Source organism: Oikopleura dioica, chromosome PAR (assembly GCF_907165135.1).
Source record: "Oikopleura dioica chromosome PAR, OKI2018_I68_1.0, whole genome shotgun sequence".
Classification (NCBI taxonomy): Eukaryota; Metazoa; Chordata; class Appendicularia; order Copelata; family Oikopleuridae; genus Oikopleura; species Oikopleura dioica.
The window spans coordinates 13,649,602-13,664,177 of NC_137293.1; the positions used below are offsets into that span (position 1 = coordinate 13,649,602).

General features: G+C 41.2%; 6 protein-coding genes and 2 long non-coding RNA genes across 8 annotated transcripts in view; all 8 read right to left on the minus strand.

Annotated features, from left to right (window-relative positions):
- Window positions 1-15: 15 nt before the first annotated feature.
- Window positions 16-1,383, minus strand: LOC145702569 (multiple coagulation factor deficiency protein 2 homolog). Its single transcript, XM_081779805.1, has 5 exons — window positions 1,312-1,383; window positions 1,093-1,270; window positions 541-573; window positions 203-398; window positions 16-138 (listed from the first exon to the last, which is right to left on the minus strand). Exons 1-4 carry the CDS (start codon window positions 1,378-1,380, stop codon window positions 226-228), a joined length of 453 nt encoding a protein of 150 aa, XP_081635931.1. The 5' UTR covers window positions 1,381-1,383; the 3' UTR covers window positions 16-138; window positions 203-225.
- A 35-nt stretch (window positions 1,384-1,418) lies between these two features.
- Window positions 1,419-2,232, minus strand: LOC145702562 (uncharacterized). Its single transcript, XM_081779799.1, has 3 exons — window positions 1,833-2,232; window positions 1,640-1,788; window positions 1,419-1,598 (listed from the first exon to the last, which is right to left on the minus strand). The coding sequence occupies exons 1-3, from the start codon at window positions 2,230-2,232 to the stop codon at window positions 1,461-1,463; spliced, it is 687 nt and encodes a 228-aa protein (XP_081635925.1). The 3' UTR covers window positions 1,419-1,460.
- Window positions 2,233-3,705: 1,473 nt separating this feature from the next.
- LOC145701972 (uncharacterized) lies at window positions 3,706-5,174 on the minus strand. The gene is made up of 9 exons (XM_081779185.1): window positions 5,147-5,174; window positions 4,955-5,025; window positions 4,788-4,909; window positions 4,651-4,744; window positions 4,522-4,610; window positions 4,345-4,480; window positions 4,224-4,300; window positions 3,923-4,140; window positions 3,706-3,880 (listed from the first exon to the last, which is right to left on the minus strand). The coding sequence occupies exons 1-9, from the start codon at window positions 5,172-5,174 to the stop codon at window positions 3,723-3,725; spliced, it is 993 nt and encodes a 330-aa protein (XP_081635311.1). The 3' UTR covers window positions 3,706-3,722.
- LOC145702574 (uncharacterized) lies at window positions 5,121-5,651 on the minus strand. The gene is made up of 3 exons (XR_014134320.1): window positions 5,486-5,651; window positions 5,342-5,427; window positions 5,121-5,279 (listed from the first exon to the last, which is right to left on the minus strand). It is a non-coding gene; the product is annotated as an uncharacterized LOC145702574 (long non-coding RNA).
- Window positions 5,652-5,701: 50 nt separating this feature from the next.
- On the minus strand, window positions 5,702-6,388 carry LOC145701973 (putative RNA-binding protein EIF1AD). Its single transcript, XM_081779186.1, has 4 exons — window positions 6,371-6,388; window positions 6,088-6,326; window positions 5,818-6,038; window positions 5,702-5,766 (listed from the first exon to the last, which is right to left on the minus strand). The coding sequence occupies exons 1-4, from the start codon at window positions 6,386-6,388 to the stop codon at window positions 5,702-5,704; spliced, it is 543 nt and encodes a 180-aa protein (XP_081635312.1).
- A 112-nt stretch (window positions 6,389-6,500) lies between these two features.
- Window positions 6,501-7,074, minus strand: LOC145702578 (uncharacterized). The gene is made up of 2 exons (XR_014134322.1): window positions 6,985-7,074; window positions 6,501-6,877 (listed from the first exon to the last, which is right to left on the minus strand). It is a non-coding gene; the product is annotated as an uncharacterized LOC145702578 (long non-coding RNA).
- Window positions 7,075-7,157: 83 nt separating this feature from the next.
- The window catches only part of LOC145702536 (uncharacterized), a 69,748-nt gene continuing 62,329 nt past the window's right edge, over window positions 7,158-14,576 (minus strand). The window contains exons 2-10 of the mRNA XM_081779769.1: window positions 11,846-11,997; window positions 9,484-9,849; window positions 8,933-9,181; window positions 8,531-8,886; window positions 8,076-8,253; window positions 7,953-8,028; window positions 7,754-7,893; window positions 7,364-7,527; window positions 7,158-7,321 (exon numbers count right to left, since the gene is read on the minus strand). Coding sequence (XP_081635895.1) covers window positions 7,802-7,893; window positions 7,953-8,028; window positions 8,076-8,253; window positions 8,531-8,886; window positions 8,933-9,181; window positions 9,484-9,849; window positions 11,846-11,956 — 1,428 coding nt within the window. The 5' untranslated portion in view covers window positions 11,957-11,997 and the 3' untranslated portion in view covers window positions 7,158-7,321; window positions 7,364-7,527; window positions 7,754-7,801. The remainder of the gene's footprint in view (window positions 7,322-7,363; window positions 7,528-7,753; window positions 7,894-7,952; window positions 8,029-8,075; window positions 8,254-8,530; window positions 8,887-8,932; window positions 9,182-9,483; window positions 9,850-11,845; window positions 11,998-14,576) is intronic.
- LOC145702546 (beclin-1-like) lies at window positions 12,023-14,196 on the minus strand. The gene is made up of 8 exons (XM_081779781.1): window positions 14,037-14,196; window positions 13,705-13,747; window positions 13,557-13,633; window positions 12,917-13,246; window positions 12,649-12,864; window positions 12,405-12,600; window positions 12,214-12,356; window positions 12,023-12,163 (listed from the first exon to the last, which is right to left on the minus strand). Exons 1-8 carry the CDS (start codon window positions 14,091-14,093, stop codon window positions 12,098-12,100), a joined length of 1,128 nt encoding a protein of 375 aa, XP_081635907.1. The 5' UTR covers window positions 14,094-14,196; the 3' UTR covers window positions 12,023-12,097.

The following is a 14,576-nucleotide window of genomic DNA, read 5'->3' on the forward strand; positions in this document are numbered from 1 at the left end:
TTAGACAACTTTTTTCACCAGTGGTTTTATCGTGTTGAACAGAATCGAATCTCATATTGCACATTTTATGTTTTGGAAAGAAAAGATTGGTAGAAGAAAAGGACGGATTCAACTTTAATTTCAAAAGAAGTTATTTAACCTTTTTGAGATCAAATTTTTTTTTCATCAACTGATGAAAATTAAGAAAAATATCGGATCCCTTCCTAAAAGCTCAAATAAAATTCTTTACTGCTTTGGATCAGCAGATCCAGCTCCGGTTCGTCTCTTCTGCGCGGCTTGGAACTCAAAGTAGTTGACGTATCCGTCGCCATTTGCATCCTGATTTGAAAGAATTCCGTCGACCATGTCGATGAACTGTTGCTCTGTGAAACGGGGATAATTATCTGCGGTACCGCGATCTAATTTTTATTAACTTATCGGTAAATGGATTTTGATAAAATATTTATTTGTAAAATTTTTTTAAATGTAGAAAATAAATCTGAAATTTCATACATTTGTATTTTTTACTCGAATAGTGATTAAATAAACCTCGCAGCTTACCTTCAAGATCCATTCGTTCGTAATGAGTCATAGCTAAAAGATAACGTGTTAATCGGCTTCTGAAGATGATTCATTCTCGAGGGCTAGGGAGGCGGTCTTCTAGAGCCGATCTCTTGTTGTTCTCGGAACGCGCGTTTCTTTCGCGATTTTTGTTATAAAAGCCGATCGCCAACGCGGCGGCGCGCGACGCTCATTGGCTCGCCCGAGGCCTATCCCAGACAAGCTCGAAAAATGAATGAAAATTTCATCGTTCGAAAAGGGATGGAGATCATTTTATAAACAACTTATTCTAGAAGAAAAAAATATATAAGACTAAGAATTCTACAAGAAAAAAATCACCCTCTAGTAAAAAAAATTATAATGAAGAAAAGTCATCCCTTTTTCGGGTCTAAAACTGTCTAGAAGTACTCACTATGATGCTTTTGAACAACTAAAAGTCAAAATGGCAATGCTTATGTTTATTCAAAAATTGATATTTCCTTGTTTCTAGCCTAGAAACTCCTCACAAATTTTCAGAATAGATGAAACTAGAATTATTAGTAAAAAGGATACCTTGGATGAGTTCAATCCCATCGAGCATATTATTGTTGTCATAATCGTGCTGCTTGAAGTAATAAAATTGCAACTCCTCTGGAGTCATTTCGGAAGTGTCCTTGTCTCCGATCGTGTCCCTCAAATGCTCGAGCATGTGTTCTTTTTCTTCTTGGTCCTCTGGGTTGAACTCAAGATGCTTAAAAAGATCATATTTTTTGGAAAAAAAAATGAATAAACCTCAAGTTTGTGATTGTCGCCATGAGCAGCAACGGCGCTGATAGCAAGGAAGAGTTCGCTCAATTTCATTCTCTGAAAAATTGCTCCAATAATTCAGAAATGCCATGATTGTTTACAGAAAGATTTTTCTAAAAAAAAGAGCAGTGAGATTAGTACATATTTAAATCGCCTCTTTGAGCTTTTCGAAGTGCATTTAGCTCGCGGATCTTTTGCAGCGCTTGAATTCGTCTTTGCGCGAGCTCGGAGGCTGATGGGGAAGAACTTGACGAGTTAGCTTCGGCCTGAGCCTAAGTAAAGGTTTTCAAGTGCGATATAAAATATTTGTTACCTTTTTCTTCTCGGCAAGACTTTCTTTTCTTCTTTTTTCGATCTTGGCCTTGTGCTTCCTTTGATTTTCGTTGAGGATCTTTTTTCGCTCCTTCAAGATCCCTCCGAGAAATGAAATAACTGTGTCGTTTGATTTCATCAGAAATATCTCTATCAAAAGAACTTATTTTCGAACTAGAAGCTTTTTATCTTACCGCATTCTTCAACGATCTTCCGGATTGCAGCAAGATTTTCCTCGATATAAGCCTCATTTTCTTTGCAAAAGTCGAGGTGAACTTTTAAACTTTCATTCTCAAGTTCCTTCTTGAAGCAATCACTGTTCCAGCCATGCTTATCAAAGCTCTTCGATAACTGTTCTTTCAGCTTTTCTTGGAGTTCTTCCGAAGTATCTTGCTCTGAGCTAGGCAAGGCTGTCTGTAAGATATCGGGCTTTTTGAATATGTGCTCGTCTATAGCCAGTTTCGCGTATCGCTTCATCCGCTGCTCAAAGTTGATCGCATCATGCATGAACATGGGATCGTAATTTCCGTACTCAGACAATTCCTGTCCTTTTCGAGCGCTGCTTTTGGCTCTTCTAGCTCTTTTTGGAGGCATTTTTCTTAATCATTTTGATGAGAAAATTTCATTGATTTAAATATTTTATTATAGAAAAAATAAAGTAACATTTAGAAAAATAGAGCAGTAAGAAAGTAAGAGTTCAGCGGAATGAAAGAGTAGAAATTTAAAGACGTCATGTTGAAATCATATCAGTTCTATAAACGTGGCTCTGAAGGGCGCCAAGGATGAGTTCATCATTTTCTGCAGAAGAAGTCGCGTTACTTGCTCGGGGCGGCTTGATTGGAGTCGACCTGACAGAGCTTGTAACACTCGCGTTCGAGCCACGACGACGCGCGCGAGCAGAGCTTTGAGCTTGAGCATTTTGGCTTGGTGGTCGAGGACCGACCGCTGCTTCAAGTTTTCGTTCTAAAAGTCCGGGTTGTTTCACTTTTTCAAGCTAAAGAATTTACCGAGAAGCTCAATTTCTGCCTCCAGCTTTTCAGAATGCTGCCTTAAATCGTCTCGACTAGCTTTTTCTTCGGCAAAAAGTGATTCAGCCCTTTCTAGTTGACCTTTCAACAAGGCAATTTCCTTTTCGTGATTTTTAGGGTAAATCACTAATAATTGAGCTTTTTTGGGCTTAGTAGGGTAGGCATATAATACAATTTTAGAAAGCTCAGAGGCTGGGGATCATTTTGACTATTGATACTAGGGGTGATCTCGTACCCTGAGGGCATTTAGAGCCCTCCAAAGTCCCAAAATCTGGCCATCTTCGGTCACGTGAATTTTCTCCGCCTGGAACGGGTTTTCAGAACCAGAGACATAGCTAGAATTGTAGCCCAGGCTTTGACGGTCATTTTGAGGGGTCTAAAAATACTGATTACCCCCTTCCTGAGGCGCTAGAGACCTCCGAAGTTGGGAAGTCGGCCGAAAATGGGTACTTTTGCAAAAGTACACATTTTTCTTCATTGATGCTTCTGAAACACTTGTAATGAGTCATTCTTTTCATTTTAAGGGAGCAGAAACAATTTGGGGTCATCTGAGGTCATTTGAGGTCACGAATTCAATTTTTAAGAATTTTTAGAATATTCACCTCAAGTGACCTCAGATGACCCCAAACTGTTTCTGCTACCTTAAAATGAAAAGAATTACTCATTACAAGTGTTTCAGAAGCATCAATGAAGAAAATGTGTACTTTTTGCAAAAAAGTACCCATTTTCGGCCGACTTCCCCAACTTCGGAGGTCTCTAGCGCCTCAGGAAGGGGGGGGTAATCAGTATTTTTAGACCCCTCAAAATGACCGTCAAAGCCTGAGCTACAATTCTAGCTTTGTCTCTGGTTCTGAAAACCCGTTCCAGGCGGAGAAAATTCACGTGACCGAAGATGGCCAGATTTTGGGACTTTGAGGGCTCTAAATACCCTCAGGGTACGAGATCACCCCTTAGTATCAATAGTCAAAATGATCCCCAGCTTCTGAGCTTTCTAAAACTGTATTATATGCCTACCCTACTAAGCCCAAAAAAAAGCTCAATTATTAGTGATTTACCCTAGTGATTTTGCTGATCGGCTGAGTCGCGTTGAGATGCATTCTCAAGCTGCTGATGGAGAGACTCGAGCTCATCAGACATTTTATCGACTTTTTGTCGGAGGAACTCGTTTTCAGACTTGAGCTTTTCAGAATGATCCCCTTGTTTGACAATCGGGCCTTTAAATATTACATAAACGCATCTGATTGTATCAAGCATACCAGCTAAAGTTGCACTTGGATTTTCTTTTCGACTCTTTCTCAGTTGCGTCTTCAAATACTCGTTTTCGTTTTTCATCTTAAGCTTTGCATCCAAATCCGTTTTCCTGAGTGTTTCAAGTTGAGTGCGATACTTTTCGTTTTCAATTCGAAGCGTCTCGCATTCTTTGCCAGACACTTGGATCGCTTTCTTGAGACCTGCGATTTGAGCCTTTCGCTCTCTTCGTGAGGGCTCTTTCTTCCGTTTCTTTGTGGGTGGCCCAAAAGTGGAAATATCAGACAAGTAGTTTGAAAGAACCCTGCCCTTTGAACAGACGCTTTCGTTTCCTCCGAACGATCTTGGTTTATGCTCCGCAATCTTTCAAGTTCTTCCACGTAAATCTAACAATTTTTAAAAGATTATTCTCGTTTCAAGAAAAAAGTACCTTGAGAGCGATTTTCAATTCATTGACGTCCGTAGTTTTCATTTCAAACTGCAACTTGCCAAGATCTACATCTTTTTGTCGGAGATCTCGTTCCAGGCGAATTATTTTGCAACGAAGTTGATCGTTTTTCGTCGAACTAACATTGTGTTCGAGCACAAAAATATGAGGAGCAATTACCTTTCTCTGCCATTATCTCCAGAATAAATCTTTTCCAGTTCGGTTTCACGACTTTTTAGCTCTTGTTCGAGTCTTTGATTTCTCGTTTTCTTAATCAAAATTATCACCTGTCGTTTTACGTCTTTTTACTTGAGCATTGATGAGTTGTTTCTGCGTTGCAATTTCCTTTCTGGAAGCTTCAAGCTCATCGTATAAAGTTTCTGGATCGGGGAGAGCTCCGGGCCTGATTTCGTGAAGATTTGAATGAACACAATCAATGAGCTTACCGAATACGAGTTGGTTTAGGTTTTGTGGTAGAAAACTGCTGTGATTTTTGACATTTTGCATGGCATCCAAAGACGGCGTTGTTGATCGAAAAGCTTTTATTGAAGCTGCCTTTGAAGCTCTCCTAAGACAAAATTCCAGATTTGCTAATTGGTACAACAATTCATACCCTTTGGAAGATCTCGGTCGAGGCGAAGCCAACGATTGTTGTAGATACGGAGACGCGGGGCGCGACATTATCTTTAAAAATATTTGATGAATGGAAGGCTGTTTGACTATCGAGATTATAATTTCTTGTTACAGTTACAGTAAGTTATTGCAAACGTTTTTTTTGGAGTAAGTTGTGACAGCTGTTCTTAGCTAAGTTTATTTTGCTGCGGAATGTGCATGTGCGGTAAAAAATACAGAATCGGGCGAGTACTCTTTTTATACGCTCAGCTGGAGCCGGCCGAATCGCTGCCGCGTTTGGTCAGTTCTTGAAGCAAGCCGAGGGCCTAAAACATCATAAATATTCTTCTCTCTTCAATAGTGAAATCTAAGAAGAGCAAATATGTACCTCATTCATTTCTGTTTGATATGTTTTGATAGCCGCCGCCCGTTCGCGCTGCATTTCCAAGTTTTCAGCCATAATTTCTTTTCTTGGTTTTTAATTTTTCTCTATCTTTGATCTGGTAAAATTTAAAAACTATTCCTTTGAAAGAGGTTTTGATCTCTGCGAGTTCTGATCTGTAGAGCTCTGCTTCTTCCGGCGACAGATATTTCATCTTTTCTTCGATTTTATCCATTCTGGTGGCGGTGTTTTCAACTTTCAACGCCATTTCTTTCTGTTTTTGATCGTTTGGGCTCGACATTTCTATAAATCATGAAGGATCAGCTTTAGATAAACAACTTTCTCGTTTTATGATCAGTTTGATATTTATTGACTGGATTCAAGTCCAGGGCAATCTTCATCTGCGCTTTCTTCATCCGAGCTGTCGTCATCTAAGTCAAAAAATATAGTATTTAAAACAGGAATAAAGATATAAGTATTACCTGAGCTTGAATCGGAGTATTCGACCTGAATGCGGTTCATAATCATCGGAAGATCATCGTCTGAATCTTCCTCTCCTTCGCTTCCATCTAATTCTTCTTTGTTATTTACAGTATCCGTACAATTTTGACCGTCTCCACCAGGGTGTCGTGAATCGTTCTCAAATTGAAGTGGAAACTGTTTCATTTTCTTCAGCTGTTTGATATTATCAGGCTGAAGTACTCTAAATGAACAAACCATTCGTAAAGGAATATCTTTCGGTTGACACTCACCTGACGATTTCATATTTAACCTTCTCTCCTTCAAAGATCGGCTCACAGATGACATAAGTATTGCGCTTCACCCAAATCGTATTTCTGAACTTTTGCGGAAGTGATGCTAGACTACGCTCGCCGAATTGATTCTCAATTTGGAACAGATACGATCCTGGCGAGCTGAGCACACGCTGAATCGACTGGAGAGATGTCAACTTGTCTATTTCCTCGTCAGCTTCAGCCATGACATATTTTTTCTGACAAAAATTGTGAATTGAATTTTTGAAAAATGAATTTTCACCTTTGTAAGTGCACTCATGATTATTAAAAATAGATAGCTTCTCTTTCGCGTGCCTTCTTCTGACACGTTCTCCCTCAGAAGAAGGCTCCTATCGGGCCATTCTGAAGAAAAAAAAAACGATGCGCATGGAGAGATGGCTTTGAAATCTTTATTTCAGTTAATAAGTCATACAGTAGCAGAAAGAAAAAAAAGCTAAAGACAAGTAGTATTGAAGAAATGATTAGATACAAACTCTACTTTGGAGATTTGGCTAACAATACAGTCAAATAGGGAAAGAGCAGTTGAACAGAAATCGAAACAAGCGGCAGTTAGCATAGTCGGCGCATCAAATGCTTCAACCGCAGGCAATTATAAGGCCTTACGGTTAGAATTGAAAAATGGATTGCTCTACTTTGAAATTGGCTGGGGCTACAGAAGCTCAGTTCTCTTCTTCAGACGCTCTGCTTTGATTGAAGGTGAAATTCAAATTGTGAATTTCGCAGTTGACGTCTATCTTCGTTGGAGAATCTTGAATGGAGCCATTATAACTTGGTCAAATATCAAATAACGGACAAGTTACAATCTTTAGTAATGAAAGAGAAACACACTACGACTCAAAACACCAGAACTATCACCTTATGATTTCATTTTTTGCCGCTACCTGCTTTTGGAACCTTCGTCTTTTTCGCTCTACTTGAAGGTTTTGGAAAACTACTAGCGTCAGAACTAACCCTTGGCTCAGTAAATCAAGTAACTACGAATATATAGCAAAAATACATTTCAAAATAAAGTGGAGCCAGTTCCTTCTACGGGAAAACCCATCACCACCGCTTCCGTGTTTTCTTTTCTTTTTTTGGCCATCGATCAATTCTTTTAACATTTCCATCGTAATTTGAGTGTTTTCAAGTTGTTGTCTTGTTTTTTGACCCCTACGAAGGCTGCAAAGAAGCAAAACTGCGAGCACTTGAAGCGCTAGAAGAACTTTTTTCCTAGACCCTACAACGAAATTCATACCGATCACAACAGAACCAGCGATGATTATTTTTTCCAGAGTCGTGTCTAGTCTATCGATTTCCGTAAAAAGAAATTTCACCAGTTCCAAAAGGCGGCTTATCTGCTCCTGAGTTTGCTGTGTAGCCACTTCAGACTTGGTCAATCGACTCGAGGTTTTTTCAAAACTAAAGACAATATTTATACTTTTTCTCCCGTGAGTCTGTATTTTAATAACATTGAGAACGGTAGTGTCAGTGATGGCTGACGAGAGCCATTCTCAATTAACGATGCTACAGTACTTTCTCTGAACAGAGGAATTGAGAACCGGAACCTCATCGTACGTGTTAGCAAATTTTTGACGCTTGCTTTATGCGAGCAGTGTTCAACAAAACAAAAACTTGAAGTAGCTACCTCGCGCGAACGTCATCCATTTGCTTTTTGTAGGTCTGACTCAGAGTTTCAAGATACGATCCCATCCAGGTCAGATTTTTTTTCTAGCTTGGCAATTTGCTTCAACGCTCCAGTAGTGGAACTCACTACTTGTGTGTCACCCTATTCAAAAGTCATGATTTTATGCGAAATTCAATCAGTATCAGTTAATCGACTCTTTCCTTCGGCGCTCCCGAATTGGGCTTCGGGGAGGAATTGGTGGAGTTACTAGCCACTGGTGGAGAAGATTTAGCAGCCTGAAATCAAATGTCGAAATCAAGGAAGAAGACAAGATCACTCTCACCATCTCCGGTTTATTATTATTCAATATTTGCTGCTCTGCTCTTTCACTCATTGTGCCAGTACTTTGATCAGACTCAGCAGGAGGAGAAATATGAGTTACTCGTTGGTTCACGATTCTTTCAGTCAGAGGGGAGTTAAAATCAGCATCAGCGTAGACATTACAACCAAAGTTACAAGAGCTGAAAAGAGGAATCAAAAGAGCACAATGAATGTTGGCTTTTATATTTGTTGTTGATCTTGATTCGAGTTATTAATGGGGAATCAAAAGAGAATGATGATCAGTGAGGAACGTCGAATGTGGACTAAGTTCTGGAGAGGCGCACCTTACGCTGTTTCTTTTTAATCTTTTCCGAACAGCATAACCTACTACCTCATGCAGAACTAGTCCTTCATGTAATAAAATCTCTAGATTGAACAGAACTGGGAAGATCATTTTTGGTACTTCACTATGCGTACCGATGGACAAGAGCATTCCAATGGCATGATGAGAGCTCAGCTCGCAATTCACGATGGGCAATCAGGTCCTCGGGCTCTGTAAGCCCGTCGTTTCCTACAGGCGCGCCAGTCAAGATCTTTTTTATGCCATTAATTATATTCTTGACGCCGGATTCACCAGTCGCCACGGGGACCGCTTCACCCTCTTGATCGGCATCTTCCTCATCATCTTCATAATCATTACTTCTTTGAGCGTCTATTGGAAAGCCAAAGACTTGTAAACTCGTGAGAACGGAAAAGGGCTCGTCGCCCGAGTACTCGAGCGCTTCGTATTTGACGAACTTGAAGTATTGATGTGTCATTGTCACGTTGAAGTTCTACAAAACAAGTTACGCTACTGCATCGACTATTTCCTGTTTCTACCTCTTTCAGAAGATTGGATTTTCCCGAAGGCTCAATATCAAAAACGCCTAGAAAATGCCACTCTGATTTTACTTTATCGGCAGCTTGGAGGCTAAATTTCGACGGGCGAGAGGCAAACAACTCGTTTACTCCGATGAAGAGTCGCTGTATTTGTATTTCCTCGCATAATTCTACAGTAAACGCAAATTTCTTGTCGATTGGCGCCTTTGCATACTTGTCGAAATCGTTGTTGATGACGTTTTTGGCGCCCTAAAATAAGTATTCATATCGCGAAAATGGTCGCGAGAAGTTCAGGGGAGCATATTACGACTTTATGGGTAGATTATGATAATTATCGAAATGTTTATGCGACACTCAAAAAAGTTGCATGATCTTGACCAAATTATGGTTGAGTAAATTTGGGAGCTAGTTCGTGGGTCCTGTGGAAAAATACTGGCTCCATTAGGAGCTGGTGATTTTTGATCCCCGCGCTCTCTGGCTAAAGCTGCCTCGGGTAGCGGACTGCGCCCCCGCACACATTGCCACGGCCAAGATCTACAGCAGCTACTCACCGTAACGTCTGGGGCCGATTTCTCTATCCGAGCGCCGCACGAGTCCGATGCAAAGTTTTTCGTCGTTTTCGACGTTAATTTCCACGTTTCTTTCTGCTCCTCGTCGATTCTTGCTTCAACGAGCGCGTCGTCTTCTTCCACATCATCGACTGTGCCCTGTCCGTCCGTCTCCAATCTGCTCACGACGTTGTTAAATGTCTCGACGTTAACCTGCTCTGGGACGATGTTGCTATCGTCTTCTGCCGAGGCAGGTGCATATTCCCCTGGCCGCACTTCTTCGGCAACGGGCTCATCGTTAGTCTGCTCCTCTTCCAGCTCAATGGCTCGTCTCGTTCTCTCTGCAGCCTCCTCCACTGGCTTCGTCGTCTAGAATTGACCACGTGAATTTAAAAAAATCGCGGAAAATATAAAAATCGAGTTGTTTTCATTTCGATGTCGAACTTGACACTGAAGCTCGTTGCCGCTGGTGCGAGTGTGTGTGTATCTCTCTGGCGAGGCGCTGCTCGCCTAGTCTCACGTACGATGAAAAATGAGCCGGCCCGATCTCCTCAGCGTGGAGAGGGCAGGAGATCTCTCCGGGCACACTGGTGCCGTATCCACTCTAATATGCGTCGCTCGCCGCTCCACCGTGGTTTGGAGCGCGCGCCACCGCGCTCCTTTAGAACGCACCAATCTCTTGTGCCTATGCTCGCCTCATCCAGCAGGCATTGGCCCTCGTGAACTCGTGAAGCTAAGGGCGCCAAGAAACGAGCGCGCCGGACTGCCTCTTACGAATGGCGCCTTTTCTAGGGTGCCCAAGGACTGCTTTCTACCACACTCTTTATGACAAATGATACAGTATCCCTCGCCCTGGAAAGTAAAGCTCCACTTGTCAATATAAAATGAAAAAACGCACGGAGACGGGGCTTTGTAGGGCCCGCCGGAATAAGGAACACGAGTAGGAGCATTTTAAGGATTAGCTAACCGAATTTTAGCCAAAGTAGCCAAGTAACTTCCCTGAAACGAGTCCATTATGTTATTTTTGGGCCTACTGCGGGCCGCTCTACCATCCTCGCGAATTCGTTAGGCCTCGTAACAGACCTCAATCGACCAGACCGAAGAGTACAGTGTCATAGGCGCTATCAACGTGTTAGCCCGAGTTTTGGCCACGACTCACACAGTTGACCATGGAGTAGACCGAGCAAGGCTCAATCACTCATTCTCAATTCTTTGCTTATCAATGAAAATCAACGCCAATGAGTTTTTAGTGGAAAAAAATGTTGTTTTCCGATCTCTGAGCTCGTTCTTTATGCTAATTTTCTTTGGAAAGTGAAATTAGGTAGATGGTTTATCAAGTGTTTTTAAGATTTCCATCGTCGAAAACTGTTTTCAAGCTCATTAATTATGCTCGTACGAATCTCTTAGTACGATCAAGAATATTGAAATCATCGGACTCTCGATAAACGAAATTTGAATATTTTTCTGACGAGTTGGTTCAAAATGGAATAAGCGAGATTATTCTTCATCAACTAAAACACTCAAGGATGATCAAAACACAAAGGAGACGAGAACAATTAATAGCTGATCTGCTGAATTGAACTGTCACCTGTGAAGTATCCGATTTCGATACTTCGATGGTATTCTTGCTACGTATCTACAGCACCGCGAAAGGCACGAAAAAAAAGACGCGAATTTTGAAATAATTGAAAGGTGCGTCAAGGTGCGGATTTTGCTTATTAACTTTTCTGGCGACAGGGCCGGTGCCCCGCTGGGCGCAGCTCTCCTCGTTGGTGCCGAACGAAAAGAAAAAAATGAAATTTTCTGCTGATATCGGCAGCCCGTCAAGTTTATGGTGAAAGTCAAGTCAGACGGCCAAGGTCACGTAGAATACCGCACCGCGGCCGGCACCTTCGGGCTCAAGCAAAAAGAAAAACCAACGAGCAAGCTCGAACGAAAAAGACTCTTTCGCAAATCATCATCAATTACACCACTCATATAAACTCAAACAATTAAATTTTGAAATAACTTTTCCCGGAAAAATGAATAGACGCTCTCAGAATGAGAATAAAAAAACGCGCCATAGAAAAGTCACACAACTACAAATTTCTATTCCACATTAAGAAAACAATTGAATAAAAATAAAATGCTTAGAATCGTTTCTAATTTGCAAAATGTTTATCAACGGACATGATATGATCCGGAAACCTGTGTAGAAAACATTACGATTCCAATCTATATTCAAATTCTGGCGAAGCTGCTTTGCAGCATCGTAGAAAAAAAATCGTTTTTCATTGAACATCCTTCAGACCCTGACTCAACTATTCAGGTGTATCTACTCATATTGCCGAAATCAGAATATGATCTGATTGAAGATAAGACTTACCTCCGTTAATATTTTTCCAGGAGCATCTTCATTTTCTTCAAGAATAGAATTCTCGGGGATGTCTGAGCAGAGCCCGATTCCGATCACTAGAAACGCCAACAGACAGCGCATACTACGGAAACTCTAACTGAAGGTGCAGCTCGAGTCCATATCTGAATAGATGATATTTGTCTTCCCTTGATGTTTTCGAATAAGTTGAATGATCATTGAAGAATTGAATAAAGAATGAGTGAAAAAAGAAATGAAGAAATTCTAGAGCTTGTAGACGCAGTCGCGCGCCCATTTTAGATTCTTGAGGAGCAGTTGCATTGCCTCGCACTGAAATAGAAAAACTCTCTAGTGGCGTGATTGGTATGTTAAGGGCGTACCCATTGATCGCCGGAGGAAAAGGAAAACTTCACTGGATACCATTGATTGGAGCTATTCGTTTTCTGAATCTGGCCCTTTTCAATCTTGTACGGCCAGGTAATGCCGCTGCTAGCCATTTTGTCTCTGATCTGACAGAGAATATCTGTAATGAATATTAATTACCAAAAAGTGGCACCGAAAATGGCTGTACCTAAATATGCAGAAACGCCGCTATCGAAGCCCCGTTCGCCGAAAACGCGCGATTTGACGCTCCTAGAAGTGTACAGTGGCAGCCGGTTGCCCTTTTCGTCTTCGATGAAGCTTTTCTCGCCGAGTGGGACGAGAGTAAAACGCTCGAATTTCTCCATTTTGAGCTTCTTCGCCACTGCTACTGTCAATAACGCAGTCTTTAATTAATTAGTTTTTTAATAAATTCTATTAAAATAAATATATACCTGTCCCCACGCGGCAGCGATTTCATTCCAGGGTACTTCTTCAGATTCGCTCCAGCCGAGTCGGAGGCCATTAATAACGCCGAACTTCCCTTTTCGCGAAATGTGAAAAGCGGCGGCGAGGGGAGTAGTGCTCTTGAGACGCTGAACGTGTGCCTGAAGTGCTCGATTCTGAAGATTTGTTGAAATCGACACTTCTTCGGCTTGGAACATTCGCGCCTGAAAATAATAATATATACCGTTTTCGGAATTTTTTCTCTAAAAATTTTACCTTCAGCGTTGCATATTCTTTCTCTAGCTCGTATTCTTTGTCTTTTAGCTCTGAAACTTCGGACTTCAACTTGGTGACCTCGCTTCTGTAGCTTTCAAACTCATTCATCGCCTGATCAAGTCGTTTTCTCTGCTCAGCCTCCTGCTTTTCAAGCTCTTTGAGCTCCAGCTCAACTTGATCCACGTCTTCGTCATCTTCAAAGTCTTTCCCAAATGCCTCGATCGCCGTCTTATAATGCTGCGTGTCCTCTTCCACTTCGTCGATTCTTTTCTGAAGCTCGATCGCCAGCAGCTTGTTGCACGCGGCGCACGATTCAAGGTCGATCTTACCCTAAAAGAAGAAAATTGAGCGACTCTATTGAAGGTTTTTTCGAAAAAAAAAGTTTTTTTTTTCACGAAAAATGTAAAAAAACATTACGATATTTTGATTTCGATAAAAAAGAACGAAGAAAATGCCATATTTGGGGATTCAAAGCCAACTTTCTTGGAATTGTTTTTCAGCACTTGCTTGGCCTTGCTTTTTCTGGCAGGTGAAAAATAGAGAGACGAGCCATAAAAAATAGATTTAGCTTGATAGTCGTCGAGGATCACTCAAGTTCAACATTTGAACTTTAGTCGAAGAATAGTGGAACTAGCAATACCTCTAAAATCTGTTCCACCAAATCGGCCACGTGCAGCTTGTGGGAGAAGCTTTCTCTATCCTTTCCAGATTCATCGGCTGTTCAAGGGATGAGCCGAAGCTCCGGTTAAAAACAAAGTTAAAAAGTCGGTTTCTTTCAGCCCTTTTTCCTGTGGTGATAACGAATGAGTCAGCATCGTGATCCGAGGCAGACTGAAAAGAAAAATCAGAGGAAAGACTTTTTTGAAATTGCGCCTTTTCTGAATTTTATAAGATACTCCCAATGGCGCCTAAAATAAATTAGGGTGTCAAGCGAGACTTTTTATAGAAGCGAATTTTTTCAGTCTCTCGAAAATTATCAATAGATTGAAAAAATAATTTTCTGACCCGTTGATGAGAAAATTTAGATTACATTTATCCGGACACCCTAGAATCCGAAGATCACTTATCGAAAACGCTTAGCGTTTTTTATATTTTCAAAATTCAAACCTCGCACTTTTACCTTTCTACTGAATTGGCTTGATTCTGTAGATCCGCCAGAGTCCAGCAAGTCTGGCATTTGCTGCTGAATCTTCTTTTATGAGGCAATTCTCTTGTGTTTCTTGTCTGAGTTCTTCCAGGAGGGAAAAGGCCGAGGATATTTTTCAGAGACGTCGCATATCGACCAATTGGCGCGCGGGGAGAACACGCGAACCCGAGGGAGCACACTCAAATGCGCGGCGCACTCATTTGCGCGAGCGCTCAAACGCGGGGACGCTCATTTGCACGGACACGGGCGAAAGAGTGTCCCCCGCGAATGAGCGTTTGATTTAATTGGTCGACGATGAAAAATACCTGAGGATTTTAAAACAGAACAAAAACCACGACTCAGTGGTGTCAGTTCTTAGATTTTTATCAAATAAAAATCGGAACAATTTCCTAAAAGACTAATCACCGGGAAGAAATGAAAATGAAGATTAATCTCTTTCAATTAGTCATGAAGTGTTATGCAATAATTGTCCAGAATTTTTAAGATGATCATACAATGTGTCATTTTATCTTA